The following is a 27386-nucleotide window of genomic DNA, read 5'->3' as shown; positions in this document are numbered from 1 at the left end:
TCACACTTCCCAGAAGGATAGTGTTGGGTTTTTTTTTTTTTCCTGTACCAGAAATAAAGGCACAATACAAAGTTCAGATAAGATATAGATATAGGGATGGGGTCAGAGCCCCTAAAATACTAAAAATTCAGGAAATGCCTCATTGGAGAGCCAATCACAGCTGAGTTTAAGGAAAAATAACACTAAATTTGGGTTTAGAGAACATGCGGTTGAATCATAACTCTGGTACTGAGCAGCTATATGACCTTGGATAAGTCGTTTCACCTCCTTTGGGTCTCAGTTTACTCATCTGTAAAACGGAGAAGTTGGGTTAGAATGACCCACCAAGGTCCCTTCCAGCTCTCAATCTGTGGTCCTGTGAAAGTACTGATGTGATTACCCAAGTAGGAAAGGGGGTGGTGACTGAGGTTCTTTGGCGAGCCGGGCCCCTCCTGCAGTCCCCCCAGTTCCCCGTCACGCCCCCAGCCCCTCCCTGGTTCACTGGGGCGGGGCGGAGCGGGCGGGTCCCTTGCGTGGCAGGCCGAGGCTAGCCGAACTTTCCAGTATTCTGCGCCGCTGTCCGTCCCAGCTTTGTCCTCCTCCGTCAGCTATCGATCCCCAACTAGCGGTCCCCGCCGCCTTCCTACCTGAGCTGCGAGCCCTCCGGCCGCCACGATGCGGCCCCTGCTGCTGGGGCCGCTGCTGGCCCCCCTCTGCTGGCTCATTCTGGCCGAAGCCAAGAGCGATCAGAAACCAGAAGGTAAGGAGGGGGTTTGGGGGTGATCGAGAGACCGTAGGACCGGGAGGTGGGGAACTGGCCTCCGGGGGAACCCAGGAAGCTCCAGCCTTCTCAGCCCGAGATCCATGCTGGAATATAGGGTGGGAACTGGCTGGGGGTGGGGGCGGAGGACTAGGGGGCTACCGGCGACCCTGGCGATCTTAGGGGTTGGAGCTGTGGATTCTGGCCCCGACACGGGTTAGGCGACAGGCCGAGACACGGAAAGGGTAGCCGAGTGGTTCCCAACTCTGTGACAACACTCGGAAAAAACCTTGATTTCAGCATTCTCGACCCTGCACTGGCACTTCGTTTCTGGGTGGACTTGGGCCAGGCAGTCACTTCCCCTCCGTGGGCACAAGTCGCCTTATCTCTAAAAACGAGAGATTTGGATGCTAGGCAGCCTTTGGAAGGCCCCTTGCAGCCTCGACATTCTCCTCTGTGAATCTGGAGCCTCCTGTACCCCATTTCCATTCCACCTCCCGGGAAAGGCGGAGTCAGCTCCTTCCTAGGGCTCCGAGCCTCTTCACGAAGTGCTCAGAAATCCCCAGCCCGAGGCCAACTCCATGGCTTCCAGTTCGGGCCCGTCCCGCTTGCTGCTCCTTCCCTCTGTCTCCTTGGGCCATCCTTGGGATCAGTCTAAGATTTTGCAGCCAGACCAAAAGGCTTTCAAGAAGTTACCAATTAACAAGCCTGTATTGTGTGAACCGAGGAGGGGTGGAGTGGTTTGCAGAGACAAAAAGAGAGGGGGAGAAAGACGGAGAGAAGAGAGAGGGGAGGAGAAAGGGGAAAGAGCCAGAGAAGGAGACAGAAACCTCTGCAAAGGGGCAGAGATGAGGGATGGAATGGAAAGGTAGATGGAAGGAACACAGGGCAGCCAGGGCATGCTTTCACCCCACTGGCACACTCCTTCCTCTCCTACCTCCAGGATGCCCAGAATCTCTAAATTGAAAGGGTCACCCATAGCTTTCTGTAATGTGCTGTTATGGGACAACTAGGTGGCAAAGTGGACAGAGCTCCCAGCTAGAAGTCAGGATAGACCAGAGTTCAAATCTAGTCTCAGACACTTATTAGCTGTGGACCCTGGGCAACTCATTTTACCTGGTTTGCCTCAGTTTCCTTATCTGTAAAATGAGCTGGAGAAGGAAATAGCAAACCACTACAGTCTCTTTGTCAAGAAAACCCCAAATGGGGTCAGGAAGAGTCAGATACGACTAAACAACAAAGTTCTTTTGTGATTCACTGCATAGAGGACTGGATTTGAAGTGGGGTGATCTGAGAGTGGCTAAGAATTTTCCTTCATTTTCTTGATCATTCAAATGAAGGAGTTGGATTAAATGAGCTCTTAGGCCCTGTCCATCCCTAGTTCCTAAATCTCTTCTTTTTACCCTCCTCCTACTTTCAGATACTCACATCCACCTAGGTTTCTCTCCAAAGGCTTCATGTCTCTTAGCCACTCTCCAAGGCTGACACACAGGGTCAGAAAGAGATGTTAGTAGGGATTAATTGTAGATAGAGCACCAGGCCTAGAGATGGGGAGACCCTGGGTTCAAATCTGGTCTCAGACACTTGCTAGCTTCGTGATTCTTGGCAAGTCCCTTACCCCAAATTGCCTAGCCCTTACCACTCTTCTGCCTTTCTGCCTTGGAATTGGAACTTAGTGTTGAGTCCAGCACAGAAAGTAAGGGCTTTAAAAAAAAGGAGCTGGCCATTTCTTTCTTCTCCATTTTTATTTCCAGATTCTCTCTGTGCTCATTGTTCCCCAAACCCTTCTGCAGACTTGCGGTCCACTCTCTGGCCTCTCCAGGAAGTTCAGGACAGGACTCACAATCTGCTCCATGCCAACCCTGGCCATCCAGCTCTTTAACCTTCTTAGCCCAAAGACCACTGCCTCCAATCTGCCTCCACTGCACAAAGCATCAGAGGATCCTAGATTTGGAATCTGCAATGAACTTCAGAATTCATTTAGACCAATCCCTTTGTTTTACAATTCAGGAAACAGTCTTATAGAGATGGGGGGACTTACTCAGGGTCACACAGGGGCTCAGTAGCAGAACCAGGATTGAAGGTCCAGTCCTTAGACTCCAGATCCAGCTCTCTCTCCACTATTCTGTCCTGGATCATTAGTATCCCCCTTCCCCCTCAGTCAATCAATCAAGTGTCAACTCACCTGTACGCACACATACACACACACTCATGTGCCTGTGTACATCTTACATATACACATCTCCCCAGATGCCAAGGTTACAACTTTGCTGAAAATAACTTGCTATTGTGGACTTAAATGAGTTACTTCCCCTTTTCTCTTTGACTAAATGTTCTCTCAAGTTGCTTTCAGCTCTGACAGTCTTTGGCCATGTTGGCAAAGACATGGCATGAGTGCCTTGGAATGCCAGTGGGGGCTGCTCTGTTCCCCCTCTCCACAGCACCTGAGGACATTTTTTACATGTCTTGCCCCTCTGCCCAGCAACCCAAATCCTCCCACCGATGTCTGGTATAATGTGGGGACTCACAGGCAGCTTGAAGGTGAAGTTTGGGCACACCATCTCTAAAAGGTTCACCAACACTGGTCTATGTTCTAAGGACCCTCCAAGCTCCGACATTCTGTGTTCTAAGATCTCTCTTAGCTCTGACATCCTATGTTCTAACATCCTTCCAGCTATGACATTCTGTATTCTGAAGACCCTCCCAGCTCTGACATTTGGGTTCCAAAACCCCTCCTAGCTCTTACATTCAGTGTTATAAGGGCTCTCCCATTCTCTGTTTAGAGCTCTCCCACCTCTGTATTCTAAAGACCTTGACATTATTTGTCTAAGGTCTGACATTATTTGTTCTAAGGCCTTTTCCATCTCTGATATTCTCTTTTCTAAGTAAGTCCCTTCCAGGTCTTGAAACTTGAATTCATTGTGTAGATAGGGTCCCTTAGCCTTTGTGTCTAGACCACCCCTTTCAGCTCAGATCCCTCCTGTAGGGTGCCTTTCCTGATCCTTTCTCACTTGGATGTTCTGATGTCCACTCTGCATTTATCTCATATGTGCCTATTTATTTCCATGTTGTTTCCTCCTAGAATGTAGGCTCTGGGGCAGCTAGGTGGGCTCAGTGGAGTGAGAGCCAGGCCTAGAAACAAGAGGTTCTGGGTTCAAATCTGGATTCAAACCTGGGTGACCTTAGGTAATAGATTCCAAAACAGACAGTAAGGGTTTAAAAAAAATTTTTTTTTAATGTAAGCACCCTGAGGACAGGGCACGTCTTCCTTCCTGTGTATCCTCAGAGCTCAGCACAGTGTCTAGCACACTTAATAAATGTTCTTGCCCATCTAACCACTGCATTCCACTTACCTTTTCATCATAGACCGAGCAATGAAACAACCATTTCACTCATTTGAATCCTAGAATCGCCAAATAAATAGCTCCTTGTATTTCTTAAGTCATCCAACTTATTTATTACCCTGAACTCCCCACCCCCTGCATGATCTCATTACTCTTCAGACTGTCCTTGAGAGACAGGGAGGAAGGAAAGGAAGGAGGACACGTTGACCATCACTCCCGTACACTGAGCCACATAGGAGTTAGGCTGCTTCTCCAAAATCAGACAGCCCATCAGTGACTAATCCCACACTGGATCCCAAACATTCATTTATTCATTCATTCGTACCATAGACATTTCCTAAGACATACAAGGCTCAGCCCATGGCTAGCTGCATGGTGCTGAATGTTTTTGGCCACAGCCTCCCAAGACCATTTGCTGAGAATACCCACACCAAAGAAATCACAGATCCCTGAAGTTTTGCATCCATTACTACTTTTTAAAATTACATTTAATTGATGTTTTTTGTTTTTAAGTCAGAGATTCCCCAATATATCTCCCCAAAGCCATCCAGTGAACTCTCCTTTGCAAAGGACAATTTAAACAAAAACAATTTACGCAGTGACTCAAGCAATTTAAATAAAAACAATTTACGCAGTGACTTCAACTTAGAGTAAATGCAGCATTCTGTACTGAACTACTGAAAGAGGGGCATTCTATTTCCTCATCTTTTTTCCCAGAACCAAGACTTCCCACTACAATTCTATACATTACTTGACAAATTAATTTTTATCACATTTCTAAATGTCTTTCTTTCTCTTCCCCTACCCAGGGAGCCATCTCTTGTAACAAAGGATGAAAACTGAAAAAAGAAAAACAAAGCCAGTTAGCAAAACTAGCCCACATTTCAACCAAGTAACCATTACCACCCCCCTTCTACCAAGAAGAGGGAAGAGCCTTATCCAGGGCCAAGCTCGGACATAATAATTAATTGCATTCATAAGTTTGTATGCATTACTTCTTAAGACAAGTATATTTACAAAGGTCTAGACACTAGTGAGGGATAAAAAGGAAAAGGCCAGAGCTCTTGCCCTCATGGATTTTATAATTTGGCATGGCTGAATAAGACATGAATCAGGAACTATTATAGGAGGAGGTCTGAAGGTCTGAATTTAGCCACAAGGGAGAAAGGACATTTACTTGGAAAGTATTTTTCTATGTCATCATATTTGGTCCTTATAACCCTTTGAAGTAGGGTAGGAAGTGACTGGCTAGGCAGCCTGGCATGGTAGCTGGAGACAAGGCTTTGGAGTCCCAAAGACTTGAGTTCAAGTCTTACCTCTGACACATATTGGTTTTGTGATAATGAGCAAGTCAGTCGCTTCCCAGGTGCCTCTCTAAGACTATATGCTATTATTCTTGGGGTTTTTGAAACATTTTAAACACAGAAAAATAACAGTATAAGGTGTCTCAGTGGATAGAGAGCCAGGACTAGAGAAAGGAGATCTTGGGTTCAAATCTGGTCTCAGACACTTCCTAGTTGTGTGACCCTGGGCAAGTCACTTCACCCCCATTGCCTAGTCCTTACTGCTCTCCTGACCTGGAACCAAAATATAATAATTGATTCTAAGATGGAAGGTAAGAGTTTTAAAATAAAACAAAAAAAATCACAAATACACAAGGCAGATTTTATATATAGTTTTTACGTACTTGTGATATATGGGGTAGCAAGGTGGTACAGTAGATAGAGTGCCAGGCCTGGAGTTGGAAAGATTCATCTTTGTGAGTTCAATTCTAACTTTAAACACTTACTGACTGAGTGACCCTGGACAAGTCACTTAGCTCTACCCTAGTTTCCTCATCTGCCCAATGAGCTAGAGAAGGAAACAGCAAACCAGTATCTTTGCCAAGAAAACTCCCAATGGGGTCATTAGAATTTTGACCGGGCTGAAAATGAGTGAACAATAACAATGTCCTAAATGTGTTTATGAGGTGGCAGAGTGGCTCAGTGTATAGAACACTGAGCTTAGAGTCAGGAGTTCAAATCTAGCCTCAGATACTTACTAGTTGTATGACCCTGAGCAAGTCACTTAACCTCTTTTCGCCTTATCCACTGGAGAAGGAAATGACAAACCAAGAAAATGGTCCACGGGATCATAAAGAATTGGACACAACTAAACGACCAAATAATAATAAAACATGCTCAAGCACAGAGTGGCTCCTCTCTTTCCTACAGCTTTCCATCATCTAAGACTATAAATTACAAATCGACATTGGTGGACGGAGGGAATACTGCCATGCTCGTGAAGCCACAGACCTAAAACTGTTTCTTTTGAAATGATTTAACTCCTTTTTAAAGACGGGGAAATCAAAGCCCAGAGAGGCGGTTTGTCTTGTTCCAGGTCACTCAGCTGGTTAGTGATGTCGTCCAAGTCTCCATCTCCACCACCCTGAAGTGTTGCCCTGTGCTTCATAGGCAGGGGCCCCCTTGCCCACCCAGCTGGGCTCAGAGAGGTCCTTTGTCAGCTCTCGGTAAAAGAAACTGGATTATCTGGCAGCCGGGGTCTGCGGCCCCATGGAAGAAGCAGGCTTAGTGTCTGCTGTGCCCATCTGGGAATCCACAGCATCCTCCCTCTGGCTCCGCTCCTCTAAGGGTCATTTCAGGATCCTGCTTCTCTCGCACTGCAGAGATCCGTCTCCTGCTCTTCCTTCAGAGACCTCCAAGGCTGAAGCCTTACCCTCACCCCCTGCCAGACTTTCTCTCCTGGAGTCCTCAGTCTCATTAAGGAGATACAGGCATTCAGAGAGCTCCCCTGCCTCAAGCAAACATAGAGAGCCCTTCTCTAATGTCCACTATGAGATTACTGGGTCTGTGAGGCACTATTTTTTGTCCTCATTTTACAGGTGAGGAAACTGAGGCCCAGAGAAAGGAAATGACCTTCTTGGGGTGCCCCAGCTAACAGACAAACTCAGGCCTTTTGCCCCCAGTCTTTTTTTATACATATATTTTATTTTTCATTGAAATTTTTTATTTAATTAATGAATTTAGAGAATCACTGAGTTTAAATGTGTCATTGATCAAGACCTATTTCCCTATTATTGACAATTGCACCAGGATGATCGTTTAGAATCTACATCCTCAGTCATATCTCCATCAACCCATGCAATCAAGCAGTTGTTTTTCTTCTGCGTTTCTGCTCCCACAGTTCTTTCTCTGGATGTAGATAGTGTTCTTTCTCATGAGTCCATCAGACTTGTCCTGGCTCATTGCTGCTATCATTTATATATTTTAAATTCTTACTTTCCATCTTAGAATCAATACTGTGTATTGGTTCCAAGGCAGAAGAGTGATAAGGACTAGGCAATGGGGGTTAAGTGACTTGCCCAGGATCACACAGCTAGGAAGTGTCTGAGACCAGATTTGAACCCAGGATCTCCTGTCTCCAGGCTGAGGTCTCTACTTGCTGCCTCCCTGCCAGCCCATTATATTTAAATCCTAGTCAGATGGACTCTAGAGTGTTGTAGGCTTTGTATAGTCCTTTGGCCTCATGTGTGACATCTCTGATTCATTTTTAACACCTTTTTTCCATAAACCAGGGAAGTAGAATGACTTGCCCAGAGTCACCTAGCCAGTAAGGAGCAGATCTAGATTAGTACCCAGGATCTCCAACTCGAAAGACTACTTTTTCTCCAGTAATCAAATGAAGTGGCTTGGGTGCCAAGCAAACACTGGACATCCTGGCCCAAGTGAGGCAGGGCTACTGGATTAAATGCTGTGGACAAACAGATATGGATCGAGCTGAAGCGTCTAGGGTTCCCTTTTAGCTGTGGATGGTGCCATCTCCGTGAGACAATGGCAGTTCCCACAGCGAAAAGCTGGCCTCTGCCCCCTCATGAAGGCATTGGTTGTCACAGCCAGTTGGGAGAGGGAGGAGAGATCAGGCTTGGCCAGACTCACCGAAGGGTGGGCCAAGTCTTGGAAGGATGGAAGTGATGAGAAGGCTGGAAGGGCCAGGCTGGCTCTTCCATGATTGCAAATGTATTATCCAGACCTAGAAAGCACATTCCTCACTTTGCTGTAGTGTGACAGCCTGAGGGAAATGGGAGAAAGAAACTGAGAGGGAAGGTCAGTACAGTGGTTAGAGGGGCAACCTGAAAATTAGGAAGTTTGTACCCCAGGGGATAGATGGAGGTCTGCTTTACAAATAGTAACATGCTACATAAATGCCAGGCGAAACACTGCAAATATTATCTCATTTGATCATCACAGCAACCCTGGGAGGCAGGTGCTTTTATTCCCATTTTACACATGAGGAAACTAAGACTTGTCCTGGCTCATTGCTGCTATCATTTATATATTTTAAATTCTTACTTTCCATCTTAGAATCAATACTGTGTATTGGTTCCAAGGCAGAAGAGTGATAAGGACTAGGCAATGGGGGTTAAGTGACTTGCCCAGGATCACACAGCTAGGAAGTGTCTGAGACCAGATTTGAACCCAGGATCTCCTGTCCCCACTTGCCCAGAGTCACTTAGCCAGTAAGCAGCTGAGGTCAAGTTTGAACTTAGCTTTCCCTGACTGCACATGTAGGGCTCTATCTGTTTTGATACCTAGAAGGTGGGAGAAGAGAAGATAGGAAAACTCTTACTGTGAAGATTTATAGGTAAAGCAAGAAGAAGAGAGACCTAGCTTTTCCACACTGGTCTCTCAGACCTGCTCAGTGAGATCTCCCAGACAAATGTAGGCCAGGGGCAGGGAGGAAGGGGCTCATTTTTCACGTATTATGGTGCTTTGGGGAGAACGATTATTTATTCTTTCCATTTCATCTTGGAACTATGAACTCAGGAGAGGAGCTGCATGGGTCTCTGGCCCAGCTCTGGGCTCTCATATTTCTGTGTGCAGACACAAACACCCTCTCTCTGTCCTTTTTCATCTCAGAAACCTGACACTCCTTTCTGCCTTCCCAGTGTCCCCATTGGGCCAGAGGGGCCCCAAGCCTTCAGCCCTTTGCTAGTTTCCTTAGTCTGGGAGAATCTGATCTGCCCCATTCCCTCCAGGGTTCACCTTCCCTCCAGTGATCCCCAAGGGGGAGTAAGTAGACTGACTCCCTCCCTAGCCCCCAGTTCTGTCTGGCACAACAACCTCCAGTCTGCCAGGCTCTTTCCCCCACCCCCACTCCACCAACCTACTACTGGAGGCCAAAAGGCTCCATCAGTGCCAGCACCCATAGACTCTGCCGCCAGCACCCATAGACTCTGCTTCCTCTTCCCTTAAAGCATATGGATTAACTTACCTCACCAACATCTTCAGATCCAACAGATGGCAGCCATCTGCTATGTGGCTACCAGTCTAGTTGGCTGTCCTGGCTCCCTGGCACTTACCCCAGCCCAGACAGGCAGGGCCAGCCCCTGCCTCTAGACTTCCTTTAATCCCTTTGGCTATTTCAGGGACTAAAGCAGTAGGATGGGGATAGTGGCTTGAGCATGATTTAGAACTAGGAAGAGCTAGCTTCAAATTCTACCTTAGACACTAGCTGTGTGATCCAGGCAAGTTTGAGCCTCAACTTTTTCATCCTTAAAATGGGGATGGTAACAACACCTAATGTGTAGGGATTTGTGAGGCTCAAAGATCCTATATGTATACTGTGTATAACACTATATAGTACATATATAACATTAAGGCACTATTGATACAAAATTAGTTATTTATTATTATTGGTTTGATGATTATTATTAATCTTCCAATGGGTTTATACAAAGAGATGGACTAGTTTTTTGTTTCTATTTTGCCATAGTTCTCATATTCATCCCCCTTCTCTCCACTCAAATAACCAACATCCTCAATCATGAACTCATCATCACTCACCTAAAGGAATTCACCAGCCCCCAAGAAAGCAGTGGTCTCTCTCCTTCCAGGCTCTGTCCTCCACACACCTGCCAAAGTGATTTCTGAAATGCAGATCTGGCCACATGATCCCCTTCTCCTTTTACTTGGTCACCCACAAGGTTCTGCTTAAGCTCTAAGCCTTTCCTGATCCCCTCATCTGCAAATTCTTTTCCCCAAGTCACTCACTCTCTATCTATGTAAAAGAAAAACCAGAGAGTACAGTGCTCACCTGGAGTCAGGAAAACCTGGGTTTGAATTGTGTCTCAGACATGTTCTATCTGTGTGGCTTTGGGCAAGTCACTTAAACGTTATTTGCCTCAGTTTCCTCTACTGTAAAATGGGGGTAAAAATAGCATTTCCCTCCCAAAGTTGTTGTGTGGATCAAATGAGATAATGTTAGTAAAGTATTTAGCAGACCTTAAAGCATCAAGATTTTTGTATATACCCACATTATCTCCTCCAGCTAAACTATAAGCTTCTCAAGAGAAGGAACTGCTTAATTTTGGTTTTTGTATTCTTAGCACCCAGCTCAGTGCTTCACAGATAGTAGGTCTTGATTGATTCCCACTCTGGAATTCTGTGATGAAATGTTCCCCCCTCTCATTTTTTTATTTTTTATGTAATTAATTAATTTAGAATATTTTCCCATGGTTACATGATTCATGTTCTTTCCCTCCCCTCCTCCCATCCCCTCCTGTATAACCAACGAACAATTACACTGGATTTTACATGTATCATTGTTCAAAACGATTTCCATATTATTACTATTTGCAATAGAGTGATCTTTTAGAGTCTACATCCTCAATCATATCCCCACCAATACATGTGATCGAGCAGTTGTTTTTCTCCTGTGTTTCCGCTCCCACAGTTCTCCCTCTGGATATGGATAGCATCTTTCTCATAAGTCCCTCAGAATTGTCCTGGGTCATTGCATTGCTGTTAGTAGAGAAGTCCATTACATTCAATTGTGCCACAGTGTATCCATTTCTGTGTACAATGTTCTCCTGGTTCTGCTCCTTTCACTCTGCACCAATTCCTGGAGGTCATTCCAGTTCACATGGAATTCCTCCAGTTTATTGTTTCTTTGAGCACAATAATATTCCATCACCATCAGATATTATGATTTGTTCGGCCATTCCCCAATTGATGGACATCCTCTCATTTTCCAATTTTTTTTACCACTTTATAGTGGCCCTTTATATATAAGACTTTTTCCTTATGATATCTTTAGCGTATAAACCCAGCAGTGGTATGGCTGTATCAAAGGGCAGACAGTCTTTTAGCGCCCTTTGGGCATAGTTCCAAATTTATGGCACTACTCTTAAGACTTTAGACTCCCCTGAAAAAGAAAACCCATAAAGGGATGCTAGACAGGTCAACTTCCTTCCTTCTGGACCCATTTGATTAATTCACTGCCATATTAGAGCATAAGACTCAGCTCCCTTTCTCCTTCACATGATATCTTTAATCCTTTGCTGCATGTTTCAGAACCAAGGACCATGGAAATGATTCTCTTCTCTTTTGCCAACACACATTGTTCAGAAAGTTCCCCTGATCTCAGTAGAAGCTTAGATTCCCAAACTTTGACCTATGAGACAATCCTCAAAGCTGGCATTAACAATATAACAGATATGTTTTTTAACTAGATGGTCAGATTCTAGAATCACATTACTTCAGAAATTCTTCCCTCTGAAAATCTTAGGGTCTTCTCCAAAAATCCTTGGGTGTATTGCCCAAGCCATATATCTGTCTGGGTTGCTTTTCTCCAAAACTGCCATTAATGGCTTTTGGGAAAGAGGAGTGTTTGAGGGAAATCCTCTCCCTGACAGATGTATTCTTAGGATTTCTCCAGAAGGCAAAAAGGATCAAATTTAGTCCATAAGCTCATTTTATAGTCCAACACAAAGGAATATTCTCTCCCAAGGAAGGTCCATCCTTTTAAGAGTCTATTTTCAGGGGACAGCTGAGTAGCTCAATGGATTGAGGACCAGGCCTAGAGACAGGAGGTCCTAGGTTCAAATCTGGCCTCAGATACTTCCCAGCTGTGTGACCCTGGGCAAGTCACTTAACCCCCATTGCCTAGCCCTTACCACTCTTTTCCTTGGAGCCAGTACACAGTATTGATTTTAAGACAGAAGGTAAGGGTTAAAAAAAAAAGAGTCTATTTTCAGCAGCTCCTGTCAGTGGAAGCCATCCTTCAAACCAATCAATTTGTACTCAGAGTGGGTCCCCATTAGTGAGACTTATTTAGGAGACTTTAGATCTCTTAGTAGATGCCAGGAGGAACAATCACATCCTAGACAGGAAGGTTTTGATGGTTAGGAGCAGAAGTTCACACCTTCAAATCAACTCTCTAAACTGGGTTTTTAAATCTTTTTTTGGGGGGGGGTATCAGGGCAACAAGGGAGAACAGTGAAGATTCAGCCACAGACATTTACTAGGTGTGAGACCTTAGACAAGTCACTTAATCTTCTTTGCCTCAGTTTCCTCATCTGTAAAATGGGTAATAGTAGCACTTACCTCTCTATGTTGTGATGATCAAATGAGATAATATTTATAAAGCACTTAGCATGGTGTCTGGCATGTAGAAGGAGCTTCATAAATGTTTGTTCCTTTGCCATTCATGGGCCCCTTTGGTACACTGGTGAAATTTATGGACCTGGATAGTTAACCTGCAATGTTTTAGGTGTGTTTGTAGACAGGAGTACTATGATCATGTGTCATCCAGAACTGAATCTAATGAGAACAAATAGGGGCAGCTAGATAGCAGAATGGGTAGAGCAACAGGCCTGGATATGTTTGGACCTAGGTTCAAATCTAATCCCAGGTACTTCCTAGCTGTGTGACCCTGGGAAAGTCACTTAAACCCAACTGCCAAAAAAAAAAAGTAAAAATAATTACATTCGATTGTGCCACAGTGTATCCATCTCTGTGTACAATGTTCTCCTGGTTCTGCTCCTTTCACTCTGCATCACTTCCTGGAGGTCTTTCCAGTTCACATGGAATCCCTCCAGTTCATCATTCCTTTCAGCATGATAGTATTCCATCACCAACAGATACCACAATTTGCTCAGCCTTTCCCCAATCAAGGGTCACCCCCTCATTTTCCAGTTTTTCCACCACAGAGAGCGCAGCTATGAATATTTTGGTACAATTATTTCCCCCCTATTATCTCTGTTCCCTCCTCTTCTATGGTTGCATGATTCTTTGCTCTGTTGGGATCCCAGATAACATGTACAGGAAGTGATGTGGTTATATTTATCTCTGGATTCTCCCTCTCTCCCTTTCTCTGCCTTCCCCATTTTCTCACCCTTCCCACCCTCTCCACCATCAACCCATCTATCCTCCAGACAACCTGTTGGTCCTCACGGTGGCCACCAAGGAGACAGAGGGATTCCGGCGCTTCAAGAGGTCAGCCCAGTTCTTCAACTATAACATCCAGGTGAGAGGGCTTCCACCAAAGACTGGGTAGATACAACCAACTGGCAACACCTTTGAGGTGTTGAGAGGGCAGGAATTGGGGGGAAGTGACAAGCTCAGGTCTACTATTCTCCCAAAATTTGCTCCAACCAAGAAGGGTCTGGACAGTGGCATAGAGAGGAAGGAAGGCAAAATCTTTACTTAGAGAAACCTCAGAATAGAACAAATTGCTTGTACGAGGGACAGAAAGAAGGCCAGCTGGGAATTCCTGGTTTTTCTCCCTGACCATCTGCCATACTTGGTAGCTGAGGTAGTTTTGTAGTTAGTGTTAACATCCTCTCCTGAGTTACAAAAGCTTCCTGTCTTTCTCCCTTTTGCCTTGCCCTTCCAGCATCCACAAACACATGCAGGACCTGACCAGGGGTATTTGCTCTCCATTTTCATCTATCCCCATGGAGAGAAGCTAAAGAAACACGTCCAATTGTCTATTTAGCCAAGAAAGTGGAATTCACATCCTGTGTGGGCAGAACACTGTTCTGGGTGCTATGGGTGTGTGATAAAGAAATAGAACTCTGACCTTTGGCCTCTAACAAGCCTCATCAGGTGTGCAAAATACCTTCTGCACATTAAACTGTCTATAGCTTGTTTGTACATAGCTGTATGTATGTTATCTTCCTTTGGATCAGCTCCTTAAGAATGGGGCTACTTAGTATTTAACACAGTGCCTGGCACATAATAGGTAGCTTAATGAATTGACTGATTGATCTCATAGCAGTCCTGGGAGGTGAGTGCTTTTATTATCCTTATTTACAGCTGAGGATACTAAGGGTCAGAGATACTCTCTGACTTGGCTGAGAACTAGTGTCTGAGGCAGGAGTCAGTTCAGGGTCTTCTTGACTCTAAGTCGAGCTCTAGCTTCCCGTTAAGCAGGAGGCTTAGGAGGCTAAGCAGATTTAAGTATCTCAATTATAGAGTTTTAAGTTTTATAAAGGGCTTTCTTCACAATGACACTATGAGGCAAGTAACTCGAGAATTACTTTCCCCATTTTTGTCGTTCAGTCATTTAAGACTCTCTTTGACTCCAGTTGGAGTCTTCTTTCTTTTTAAAAAAATTAATTAATTAATTTAGAATATTTTCCCATGGTTACATGATTCATGATCTTTCCCACCCCCTCCCATAGCCAAGGGGCAATTCCACTGGGTTTTACATGTATCATTGTTCAAACCTCATTTCCATGTTATTCATATTTGCAATATAGAGAGTAGTCTTTTGAAGCCAAAACCCCAATCATATCCTGTTTGGGGTTTTCTTGGCAGAGATACTGAAGTGATTTGCTATTTATTTCCTTCTCCAACTCATTTTCTAGATAAAGAAACCGAGGCAAACAGGATGAAATTATTTGCTCTGGGTCACACAGCTAGTAAGTGCCTGAGGTTGGATTTGAACTCAAGAAGATGAATCTTCCTGATTCTAAGCCCAGTGCTCTATCTGCTGTACCTAATTTTTTGAATGAGGAAACTGAGCCTTAAAGAAGAGGAAAGATATAGCCCTCTGTCTGGTTAGAGACGTAGCTGGGATTTCAGCCTAAAGTTCCTTACAAAGGATTTAAGAGTCAAATCCTCCCTCTAATATAAATGATCTCTGTGGCTTTGAGTAAATCATTTTATGTATTTATTTGAAGACCCTTATCTTCTGTCTTAGAATTGATATTAAATATCAGTTTTATGACAGAAAAGCCATAACGGCTAGGCAATTGGGGTGAAGTGACTTACCCAGGGCCACACAACTAGGAAGTATATGAGGCCAGATTTAGACCCAGGGCCTCCCAATGCTAAACCTAATGTTCTATCTACTGTGCTACCTAACTGCTCAGAGTAAGTCTTTTTTATCTATGTGGGTCTTAGCTTTTTCCACTGTAAAATGAAGGCATTGGACTAAATGGCCCCTGGGGTCCCTTCTAGTTCTGAAGCTAAGAGGTCTTTGCCTCAGAGAGACCATTAAATTGTCTTTTCCGATCTCTCCAATTAGTATTGTCCCATTCCTGAACTATCTTGTTTTTTAACTACTTTGTATTTATTAATTTTATATTTATGCTATATGTGCGTATGCATCTATCTGATTATCCGTCTGTCTGTCTGTCTATCTATCTATCTATCTATCTATCTATCTATCTATCTATCTATCTGTCTGTCTATCTGTCTGTCTGTCTGTCTGTCTGTCTGTCTGTCTATCTATCTATCTGTCCATCCGTCCATCTATCTATCTATCTATCTATCTATCTATCTATCTATCTATCTATCTATCTATCTATCTATCTTCCTTGTTCTCACCTCTATTAAAATGCTAGCTTCTTGTTGAGTTCCCTTCCTTCCTTCTGGGAAAAACTGGGACTACTTTATCTCTGAATTCGAATACTTTATCAAATCCCTCTAAAAAAGTAGTATAAAATTTAAAGGTATTGAGAACCTTGGAAATCATCTGCTTCCCCTCCCTCATTTTATGGAAGAGGAAACAGACCTAGAAAGATGAAATGACCTTCCTTTCCCTTCACTCACCTAGAGTTCATAGCATAACTTGGGTTCTAGCCCAGAATCTCTGACCACAAATTTCTATTGTATCATTAATCACTTTGCCATCTCTGTACTTCCTGGACTTTCTCTGGCTCCTCTCCTCATCTCTGATCAGGGGTTATATCAGGGTTACTGAACCCTTTAACTTACTTTAAAAAATATTTCAATAAATATGTTCCAATGTAACTGATTTACTCTGTCATCCTCTGGATTTTATGTTATGCATTGAGAAACACAATTCTGAGTTGTCCATGGGCTTCTCCAGGCTGCCCAAGAAATCCAGGACATAAAAAAGGACCCATAGAAATGCAAGGGGCAGGTGGGAGGCTGAGCCAGTAACTTCCTTTCTTTTTTATCTTGTTTTCATCTCCAAGTCTATGCTAAAGGCACCTTTCTTTGGCAGGTACTGGGCCTTGGGGAAGATTGGCATGGTGGGGAGAAAGAAACTACCTTAGGGGGTGGGCAGAAAGTCCGTCTCCTGAAGGCTGCTTTGGAGAAGTATGCAGAGAAGGAGGACCAGATCATCCTCTTCACAGACAGGTAAGATGTCCCTGGGAGCCTTGGTTTATAGTGCAAGGGTTGAAGGACTCAGGCTTCCCTGGAGGAAGTGAGCACCCAGCAGCCGTTTCAATGTTGCTCAGGTAAGACCAAGCTTACTTTTAAGAATCTGACATCTAGAGTCATCTTGTCTCCAGGTCCAGAACTCTATCCACTGCATCACTTGGTTGCCCCAATCCTCCCTTCCCTAAATTCACAGGGAAATGTGGATGTGTCTTCTGTTTCTCACTAAAGGGATAAAAAATTCTTGCCTGAATTCTTACCTGTGCCAGCATTAATCACATAAGTGAGATCAGTAGTTGCCAAGTTTTAAATTTTATCAAGGGGAATAAAGCGAAATTACTGTGGTCAGGGTCCAGCCTTACTTTCTACTCCAGGGTTCCAGACAGGTGGTGAACGATCAGTCAAAATAAATAAAATAAAATAAATAACAAAGGGAAGATAGCTTAATCATAACGGCCATGGGACTGCTTTGCATCTCAGCTGCTCTGACATTCCCAGGCCTGGGATTTATTTTTATACCCATTTTCTTGGCATGCAGGTATACACAATCTAAGAGAGATAATTGGAAAAGTGATACATTAACTTTTAACAGATCGTTTGATTAACATTCTATATTTTTGTATTGTGATTACAGACAGAATACAAGATAAATTATTTCATCACAGGTGGCTTACTAGGGAGTTGGAGTTACTGATTTGTGTAATTGAATCACTGAGACATATTGAAGCTTAGTGTACCTGTACTCTACCTGTACATATTGTATGGGCCTCTATGATTGATTTGTGTGCTGGCTTCATGAGAAAGTTTTGGGCTTGGCCTGTAGCTGCGGTTTTGCTGGGAATTATGTACCTGAATAAAAGTTAACCCATGATAGTCTTTTGGGATTGGGTTTGAGGGTCTTATCTTTTGGTGATGTTTTGGGGAATAAGGGTACATGTGTTTTGCTCTTGCATTATTTCTTTTGAGATGAGGGGGAATAATAATCATGCCAGTTCATAGGTAAGGGGCATTGATAAAAGAGGTCATGTAAACGGGGTTGGGTGGGCAATCACATCTCACCAAGGACCACTCTGTGGTCTCCCCAGCTGCCACATGTGACTCTGTCAAGGTGTAGTGGACTGATGGCCCCCAGGATGAAATCAGTAAAAGCCCAGGGAGTAGTGGGAGAAGCCAGGTAGTTCACTGGGAGAGGAAAGTTGACAGCTTGTGCTGCACAATACAGAGGAAGCATTTTCTTTATTCATTTCAACTTTTCCCTCTTACCAAAACTGAGACAGTTTTAGAGAGGCTGAAGTAGGAGGAGTTGGACAATTAATGGGGGTCTACTTCTTTGCTATCTTTCATTTCTTTGCCACCTCCTTTGCAGATAGATCCTTCCCCCTTTTATCACTCCTGAGCATCCCTTTTTACACAGAGCCATAAAGAAAGAAAGAAGAAATGGATTCTGTAGAGCCAACCAACACATCAAAAATAGTTTAAATATCCCACCTGTGCAGCTTCCTACCTCTGCAGAAAAAGGGAGGGTAATACCTTTTCTTAGCTTTTATCTAGGTCAATAATTATTCAGGTTCAGTTCCCTCCATTGATCCAATTCTCTTTCTTTCTATTTCCATGTTTGTAATCATTGTGTCTGGAGTTTTCCTTTTTCTGTTTTCTGAATCATGAATTTATTTTTTTCTAAAAAAGACCTTGGGAAAGGAGTGAAAGGAAGACCCACCCACACCCTAGTTTGGATTAAGATGTTTCAGAGAATGGTAGGTTAGGAAGGAAACCTAAGTAGGACCATATTTACAGAGATATGCTTTAAGGTACAGTGGATAGGGTACTGGGCCTGGAGTTGAAAGACCTCAGAGACTTATTAATGATGTGACCCTGAGCAAGTAATTTAATTTCCACTTGCCTCAGTTTCCTCATTTATAAAGTGAGGATAATAACAGGATCTATTTGCCAGGGTTGTAGTGAGTCTCAAATGAGTTAATAATTGTAGAACACTTAGCATAGTGCCTGACCAATTGTAGGCTCTTTGTTAATATTGACTCTTATTATTAATTCTGGCTCTTTTTGCTCAGTACTTCAGGGCCAGCCAATAGATTCCTATCATGCAGGTTGGTCCAGTTCATCTGTGGCTTATGCCCAGCTGAGATGGCTGCTTAGTCATCACAGACAGTCAAATATCTATAGGCATGAAGGGACTCCTGGTCATGCCATATGAGGACTGATGAAAGAGATAAGAAATGAGAAAACTTGAGAAAGGGGACATGACTTCTGTCTTCAAATATTTGAAGGGTTGTATGTAACATGGAAAGATTACTCAGCAGTAGGTGGAGCAGTGCTGGGCTTGGAGTGAGGAAGCCTTGAGTTCAAATTTGGCCCCAGACATTTCCTGGACTCATTTAACCTCTGTTTGCCTCAGTTTCCTCATCTCTAAAATAGGGATAATAATAGCACCTACATCCCAGAGATGTTGTGAGGACCAAATGAAATAATATTTGTAAAGCTCTTAGTAAGTTCCTAGCACATAGTGGGTACTCTATAAATGCCTATTTCCTTCCTCCACTTGTTCTCTTTGTCTCTAGGAGTCAGGACCAAGGACAGGGGGTGGAAGTACAGAAAGGCAAATTTTGGCATCAGATCAGGAAAAACTTACCATGATAGGTGCACCAGACTGCCTTCGAAGGTGGTCAGCTACCTAGCCCTCAGTGGAGGTCTTTAAACAATGGCTGAGTGACCAGTGGTTAGGCTTAGTTGATTGGCTTAGTTATAATGAATTAGATAATGGTCCAATCAATTTCTATATGGGCCTGTTAATTCCTTATAGAGGAAAACTTGAATTCCATAGAAAGGAGCATGATGGCAGAGTATGGAGAGCCTTGGACTTGAACTCAGGTAGAACCAGTTTGGAATCCCTTCTTTGACATTAGTCTGTGAGTAGGTAATTCACCTCCTTCTCTAAAAGCTCAGTTTCCTCAACTGTAAAACAGGGGAGTAACCTGACAGGGTTGTAGCTTGAACAAGAGGGGTGTGGAAAGCTCTCTGGAAATCTTAAGGAGTCGGATGTTTTCCATTATTATTGTTGTTGCTATTGTCCTTCTTACTAATGGCATGAGCCTAACTGGTCAGACTCCCAGAGGGGTGGGCAAAGGGAGAGGCTGGCAGTCATCAGTGAGTGTGAATGGCATGATGTAACCCATCTCCACTAAAGGGAGAACTAAGGACGTGTCTAGTACAGTGGAAAGAACCCTGTGCTCTGAAGGCAGAGTCCTGGCTACAATCCCCATCTCTGTTGCTGTATGACGTTGGGTCAGTGGTTTAGCCTCTGTGGGCCTCAGGTTCCTCATCTATAAAATGAGGGGTTGGACTAGACAGCCTCTTGGGTCCTTTCCCACTCTAGAGCTATCTTAGAGCCCTACAAGTAGCTTTAAGCATTTCTGGGCCCAAGTTTCCCCATCTATAATAACAACAGTGAGGACTTCTAAAGCCCTTTCAGATTTACGAAGCACTCTACAAATGTTATCACGTTTGGTCCTCACAACAATCTTTAGAAGTAGGTGCTGTTATTATCCCCACTTTACAGATGAGAAAACTGAGGGACATTAGGTGACGAGGACTAGAGGCTTCCTGAGGTTCCTTTCAACTCTTAATTTAGAATCTTCTAGGTCACTTTGCCTCTCTGAGCCTCAGGAAAGTGAGGGGATTAGACTGCTGGCCTCCAAACTCTAGCTCTAGGATTCTATGGATGGCGGGCCACGGGTCATTTCTTTGTAGAGGATGCATGAATGCTCTCTTTGTTCTTTTGTGTTTCTCATAAGGGTAGAGCAGAGTTAACTAATCAGAAATCAACAGGGCTAGTGAGTCCCTTGTTGTTTCTTTTCAAGGCTTTGATACTATATTAGTATGAGGGGAGGAGGGAAGTCCCAGTGGATCTTCCCTTCCGCATCTCCTTCATGGGCCTTTGTTCCCCACCTCTTGCCCCTTCCAGCCCCTCAAACCTTCCTTCTGCTCATGGCTTTGCTATCGTCTCCCTTCTCCCCCTATAGCTATGATGTACTGTTTGCATCTGGCCCCAAAGAACTCTTGAAGAAGTTCCGGCAGACCAAGAGCCGAGTGGTCTTCTCAGCGGAGGAGCTCATCTATCCTGATCGGAGGCTGGAGGCCAAGTATCCCCAGGTCCATGATGGGAAGAGGTTCTTGGGCTCTGGAGGTAAGGGACAATGGAGTCTACTGAGCAGAGAGGAAGGGCTGGATGTGAGACATATAGTCATAACAACTTGTGGAATTGTGGCGTGATAAACTGAGCTCTCTATCGAGAATTGGGAAGGCCTGGGTGTGAATCCTTCCCCTGATGCCCACTAGCTCAGGGATCCTAGGCAGGTCATTTCTTTCAGCCTTCGTTTACTCATCTGTAAAATGAGGAGGTTGGACTTGGGGTCTCCTAAGGCCCTTTATAACTCTGGATCTAGGATCTTATGAGGCGGAGGGGCCCATCTTACTCTACCCCACTTGGGCCACATCTAAAGCCATTTTAGGGTACACTAAGAGAGCTCATAATGCCCAGGCCCAGCGAGGTAACAGTCTCACCATTCTCTACTCCAAGCAGACCACATTTTAAGGACATCGAGAAGCTGGAGTGTGTACAAGAGAGCCCCTGGGCCAGAGGGTGGAGAAACAAGGAATATTTGGGGTGTAAAAGAAAAGACTTAGTGTGACACGGATGGGTGTTATTAAGTATTAAGGCTGACACGGGGACGGGTGATCACACTTGTCCTGCTTGACCACAGAGGATGGAAGTGCAAAAGGGCAAATTTAGGCATGTTAAACAGACTCCTGAGAATTTTCCCAAGGGGAAATCAGCAACCCCCAAAAGGTGGGGGGCTCTTCCTTACTGGAGGGCTCCAAGTAGAGATTGGAGGACTCTTTGTTGAAGATACTGTGATGAGACTGCTTGGGCTTGATGGCCCCGGAGGTTGCTGCCAACTCTGGGACTCTCTTAGGGCTTCCTGAACCAAGTGGACTCTTGGGGAAATTGGAAAGAAGAAAAGGAATTTTGGGGGACGTACAGCATTCCTTTTTTAATAAAATTTCTATAATTAATTTAGAATATTTTTCCATGGTTACAAGATTCATGTTCTTTCCCTGCCCTCTCCCAACCCCCCTCCCATAGTCAATGCACAATTACACATACAGCATTCCCAGAGCAGGAGAGCTGATCTGAGGGGAAAGAGGCTGGATAATCACACACACTCCCTCCTCCTTGTCTTCCTCCCAGGATTCATTGGCTATGCCCCAAACCTGAGCAAGCTGGTGGCCGGCTGGCAAGGCCAAGACAGTGACAGTGACCAGCTCTTTTATACCAAGATCTTCTTAGACCCAGAGCAAAGGGTAAGAGAATGTGGGCGAAGGAGACGGGTACCAGAGGGATTCTTAGCATGGGAGCAGCTGGAGAGGAGAGGCAGCCTTGGGCCAGCCCCTGGACTCCTGGGTCCCATCCCTGCCACCCTGAAAGGCCCCATACCCATCACTTCCACTATGGGGATGGGGAGGGCCAGAGGGTGAGGACAGAGACCGTGGAGCAGCCAGAGGGGAGGCCTGGGCTGTTGTTCAACTTGGTTTTACTTCTTCTGAAGGAGAAGATCAACATCACCCTCGACCATCGCTGCCGAATCTTCCAGAACCTGGACGGAGCCTTAGGTGAGCAGGGAGAAGGGGAATCATGTGGCACCTCAGGAGGGAGGGATGGAAGGAGGGGATCCACATGCACATCCTGCCACACAAAGCCTCCCTGGTCTCCTGGAAGTCTTTTTAATAGGGAGAAAGGGTCAGGGTCAAGAAGACCTGAGTCCACATCTTACCTTAGATACTTAGTAACTATCCAAGTGAGTCAGCAAATCATTTAGACCTCCATGAACCTAAAACTCCCTCCTTCCATATTAGCTGGCATTTTCTCTGCAACCTGTAGTCTTGGAGCACTGGCTCACGGCCAGTATGGATCAGAGGCAGGACTAGAACCCGGATTCTCCTAGCTCTAAGGCTGGCTCTACTTCTATTAAACCATGATGCCTTTCCTATAAGTCATCCTCCTCATTATTATTTCCATAAGTGGAGATCAGCAGCATGGCTTAATGGGGAAGAAGCTGGCCCAGGGAGTTCCTTATGCCATTAAGTCACAGGTCCTTTCCCTATCCCTGATCTAAAAGAGAGATAATAATAACCCAAGTGCCAGTCATATGCCTTGAGGCTGACAGAGGGCCTCTCCTCACAACAACTCTGTGACATCAGGAGCAGTAATGTTATTATCCCCAATTTAAAGATGAATAGACTGAGGTTCACACAGGTCAAATGACTGACCTGTGATCACCTGCTTACTAGGCAACCAAGGCAGAATTTGAACCCAGGGCTCCTGACTTAGGAGAGTCCCTCTTTATTAGGATTATTGAGAAAAAAAATGCTTTATAACCTTGAAAGTATTGTAGAAGTGTATGTTGTTTTAAAAAAATTATTATTATGGGGCAGCTAGGTAGCAGTGGATAGAGTGCCAGGCCTGGTGCCAGGCCTGGGTTCAAATGTGATCTCCAGCACTTCCTAGAAAGGTGACCCTGGCCAAGTCACTTAACTCCCATTGTCTAGACCTTATTGTGCTTCTGCCTTAGAATCAATACTTAGTATCGAGTCTAAGACAGGTGAGGGTTTCAAAGTCTGTTACTATTATCAACAGAGAGACCCCGGGGTTATGTCAGATTAAAAATGAATATCCAGCACTCCACGTATTATTCTTTATAAGATTTACTTATAATAACTTAAATCAGAGGAAAGTAATAGCGTTAGTAAAGAGCAGTTTTACCCAACCCGTGTTTGCGGAAGGGGGGGGGGCAGCGGAACTACATAATCTTATCTTCAAAACGGAAGGGCAGGGTCGAAAGAAAAGGGATGCTGGGAAATGTAGTTCAAGGGTACAAACTTCTGATTACACAGTTACAAGTTAGGATCTTTTTGTATACCTGAAGCATGTTATGGGTTTTGAATCCCAAAATGGCAGTGAGGGTCATAGTGTCCCCATTTAACAGATGAGGAAGTTGAGGCTCACAAAAGCAACACGATTTGTCTAAGGTCACCCAGCCAGGGCAGGACATGAACTAGGACCTGGGTCTACTGACTTATGATGACTTCTACTGAGCTGCCCGTGAACTGCGGAGACAGCGGCCAATAGCTGCCCTCCGGGGGCTTCCTCTGCCTTCCTGACCCCTGGGCTCTCCCCTCTGTCGGGCTGAGTGGGCCATAACCTGGGCTGTGATTTCTAGATGAGGTGGTCCTCAAGTTTGAGACAGCCCAAGTCCGAGCGAGGAACCTGGAGTACGACACGCTCCCAGTCCTGATTCACGGCAATGGACCCACCAAGGTAGGACTTCTCCCAGCCCTCATGGGGAGGAGGCTGCCTGAGCCTCCCTTCCATCCCCAGACCAAGGTTCTGCCCCAGAGGTCTTGGACCTTGGGGCTGTCGCTACTGCCCACCTTCCTGTGCTTGGAGCTGCTTCGGTGTGCTTGCTTTGGGGCTCATCTGTCCTTTTCCGGTCTCATCTGCCGTCTTAGCCTCGGCTTCCGTCCTCAGGGCTGGGGAAATGACTTGAACCTTACTGAGGGCGGGTACGTGCTATCTGCACCGGAAGGACTGACGTTCCTAACGGTGGTGCCCGGACTCTGGGCTCTTTCTCCAGCAGCATGGCGCTATCCGAGGACACAGTGGGAATTGGCCAATGTTTGTTGACGTCTTTCCTGTACCCTTCCATCCACTGACTTAGAGCTGAGACTTCCTTTATATATTGCTTCCATCAGCTAGAATGGAAGCTCCCAGAGGGCAGGAGCTTTTCTGTTTCAGCTCTTAAGAGAGTGCTTTGCACAGAGTAAGTACTGATTAATGAGGGCAGCTGATTCAAAATTCAGATTCGAATCCAACCTCAGACACATCCTAGCTGTGTGACCCTGGGCAAGTTGCTTAACCACTATCTGCCTCAGTGTCCTCAGCTGTAAAATGAGGATCTACATCGGGTTACTATGAGGATCAAGTGAGTAATATTTATAAAGCACTTAGCACATAGTAGGTGCTTCATAAATGCTTGATTGCTCTCCCACCACTTTGTTTTTTCTTTCTTTTTTTTTTAAACCCCTACCTTCCGTCTTGGAGTCAATACTGTGTATTGGCTCCAAGGCAGAAGAGTGGTAAGGGTTAGGCAATGGGGGTCAAGTGACTTGCCCAGGGTCACACAGCTGGGAAGTGTGTTTTTTTCATTTTTTAATATCCCCCTTCCCCTAAAAATAGTGCACCATCCCCTTTATTTATTTATTTTTAATAAAATATTTAAAAATAATTTTTAAAAATAAAAATGTTTAAATAAATCAATAAACAAAATTTATTTATTTATTTTAAACAGTTACCTTTTGTCTTCAAATCAATATTAAGTATTGGTTTCAAGGCAGAGGAACAGTAAGAGCTAAACAATTGAGGTTAAGTGACTTGCTCAGGATCACACAACTAGGAAGTGTCTGATACAGATTTGAACCTAGGACCTCCCATCTCTAAGCCTGGCTCTATCCACTGAGCCACCTAGTTGCCCTGAGCAATCCCTTTTAACAAAGAATAAAAATAGAAAAAGGAAAAAAAGAGCAAAACTAGCCAGTCCAGAGTCGGGGGAAGAAAGGGATGGAAAGGTTTTTCTCTCTCCTCCTGAGCCCCCTTCTTTTGCTTTGTAGCTCCAGCTGAATTACCTGGGGAACTACATCCCTCGATTTTGGACCTTCGAGACAGGCTGCACTGTGTGTGATGAGGGACTTCGGAGCCTGAAAGGCCTTGGGGTAAGGGCTAGACACCCAACAAGGGGAGGAGGCCAACTATGGGGGCTCCCTCTGAATTAGGAGGGGTGGGATTCAGGGCAAGTAAACAGATCTGGGGCCTAAATACATAGGAAAATTTAAGGTGGTTTTGAAATTCCAGAAAAGAAGAATACATATTGTTAAAGTGACAGCACATTAAAATAATAATAATAAATTTGTGAAGTTTAAAAAAAAAGGAAATATTATTAGAGCTTAGGACAAACTGTAGGTCAGGTATTCAGGGTGCCAGACAAAGAAGAGCCTCTAAAAAAAGTACACCAGTCACTGGGATATTGTGAAGCTGGGCATGAAACTAGAGCAAGGTAAAGAGGCTTGTAAAGCCTTGTAAAGAGGCTGATAGAGCTAAAGCTGGAAGGGGATCTTAGAGACCAACCAGTCCATCTTCCTAATTTTATAGAGTAGGGAAACTGAGACCTATGATGTAAAAAAGAACCTCAATCTAGAGCTAGAAAGGACTTCAGAGACCAACTAGTCCATTCCCCTCATTTGACAGATGGGGAAACTGAGTCCTGAGATGGTGAAAGGAACCTCAGTCTAGAGCTAGAAGGGACTGCAGAGACCAACTAGTCCATTCCCCTCATTTGACATGTGGGGAAACTGAGACTTGAAGTCCTGAAAGGATCTTAAATCTAAAGCTGGAAGGGACCTCAGAGAACAACTAGTCTATTCCCCTCATTTGACAGATGGGGAAACTGAGTCCTGAGATGGTGAAAGGAACCTCAGTCTAGAGCTAGAAGGGACTTCAGAGACCAATTAGTCCATTCCCCTCATTTGACATGTGGGGAAACTGAGACTCAAAGTGCTGAAAGGATCTTAAATCTAAAGCTGGAAGGGACCTCAGAGACCAACTAGTTTAACCCTTTCATTCTATAGGTGGGGAAACTGAGACCAAGGAATAAGTAGGAAAAGTCCTCTGACTTTAGAATTAGGAATTTTTCCACTGTTGCTGGCCAGAGGCCCCTTACACACTTCCTGTCAACATGGTGGGAAATTTTAGAGAGGTAGATTTTGGCTGAATCCGAAGACTCCCTCCCTCCGGACCCTTGGGGCTGTTGAGAGACCCCAGGATGGATCCAGAGGTGCATCAGGAGGTAGAAATGGGCTCCCTGATGACCCCGATTCCTAGATCTCCCTCACCCTCCTGGGACTCTCCTCTTCCCCTTCTCCTGCAGGACAAGGCTCTGCCCACAGTCCTCATCGGAATTTTCATAGAACAGCCAACTCCGTTCCTCTCCCTGTTCTTCAAGCGGCTCCTGAGCCTCCGATACCCTCGGAAACAGCTCCGACTCTTCATTCACAACCATGTGAGTAGCAGGCTCCAGGTGGAGTCCTCTAGGGAGAGCCTCCAGGCTGTGTGTGGGCCCTCACCTGAACTCCTAGCTCTGGCCTTGGCTCCCTACTATAGCACTATCAAGTAACAAGATTTATTTATCTTACACCCTTACCTTCTGCCTTAGAATCAATACTGGCTGTTGGATCTTAGGCAGAAAAGCACTAAGGGCTAGGCTAAGGGTTAAGTGACTTGTCTAGGGTCAAACAGCTAAGGAAGAGTCTGAGACCAGAACCTACCATGTCCAAGTCTGGCTCTCTTCCACTGTGCTACCTAGTTAACCCTCAGTGAAAGATTTGTGAATACAGCTAGGTAATTCAGTGGTTAGAGCTCGATTTTGACTCAAGAAGAGCTAAGTTCCAATCCTGATTTAGTCCCTTACTAACTATGTGACTGAGAAAATCACTGAACCAGAAGTAGTTAGGTGGCTCAGTGGGTAAAGACCCAGGCCTAGTCCTGGGTTCAAAGATGGCCCTGGATACTTCCTAGCTGATTGACCTTGGGCAAGTCACTTAACCCCCCACTGCCTAGCCTTTACTGCCTTGGAACCGAGACTTAGTATCTATTCTAAAACAGAAGGTAAGGGTTTAAAAAAGACAGAAAGTCACTGAACCTCTCTCTCAGGATTAGTTTCCTTCTCTGTAAAATGGAAACAATCAAAAAATAAAATAAAA

General features: G+C 44.7%; 1 protein-coding gene across 1 annotated transcript in view; it reads left to right on the top strand.

The window, feature by feature from the left end:
* Positions 1-479: 479 nt before the first annotated feature.
* Positions 480-27386, top strand: part of PLOD1 (procollagen-lysine,2-oxoglutarate 5-dioxygenase 1) — a 50916-nt gene continuing 24009 nt past the window's right edge. The window contains exons 1-9 of the mRNA XM_007491413.3: positions 480-739; positions 13298-13389; positions 16342-16478; positions 20537-20700; positions 21766-21878; positions 22124-22187; positions 23795-23892; positions 25242-25343; positions 26555-26686. Coding sequence (XP_007491475.2) covers positions 655-739; positions 13298-13389; positions 16342-16478; positions 20537-20700; positions 21766-21878; positions 22124-22187; positions 23795-23892; positions 25242-25343; positions 26555-26686 — 987 coding nt within the window. The 5' untranslated portion in view covers positions 480-654. The remainder of the gene's footprint in view (positions 740-13297; positions 13390-16341; positions 16479-20536; positions 20701-21765; positions 21879-22123; positions 22188-23794; positions 23893-25241; positions 25344-26554; positions 26687-27386) is intronic.

Source organism: Monodelphis domestica, chromosome 4 (genome assembly GCF_027887165.1).
Source record: "Monodelphis domestica isolate mMonDom1 chromosome 4, mMonDom1.pri, whole genome shotgun sequence".
Taxonomy (NCBI): domain Eukaryota; kingdom Metazoa; phylum Chordata; class Mammalia; order Didelphimorphia; family Didelphidae; genus Monodelphis; species Monodelphis domestica.
This window is presented reverse-complemented; position numbering and strand designations above follow the sequence as displayed.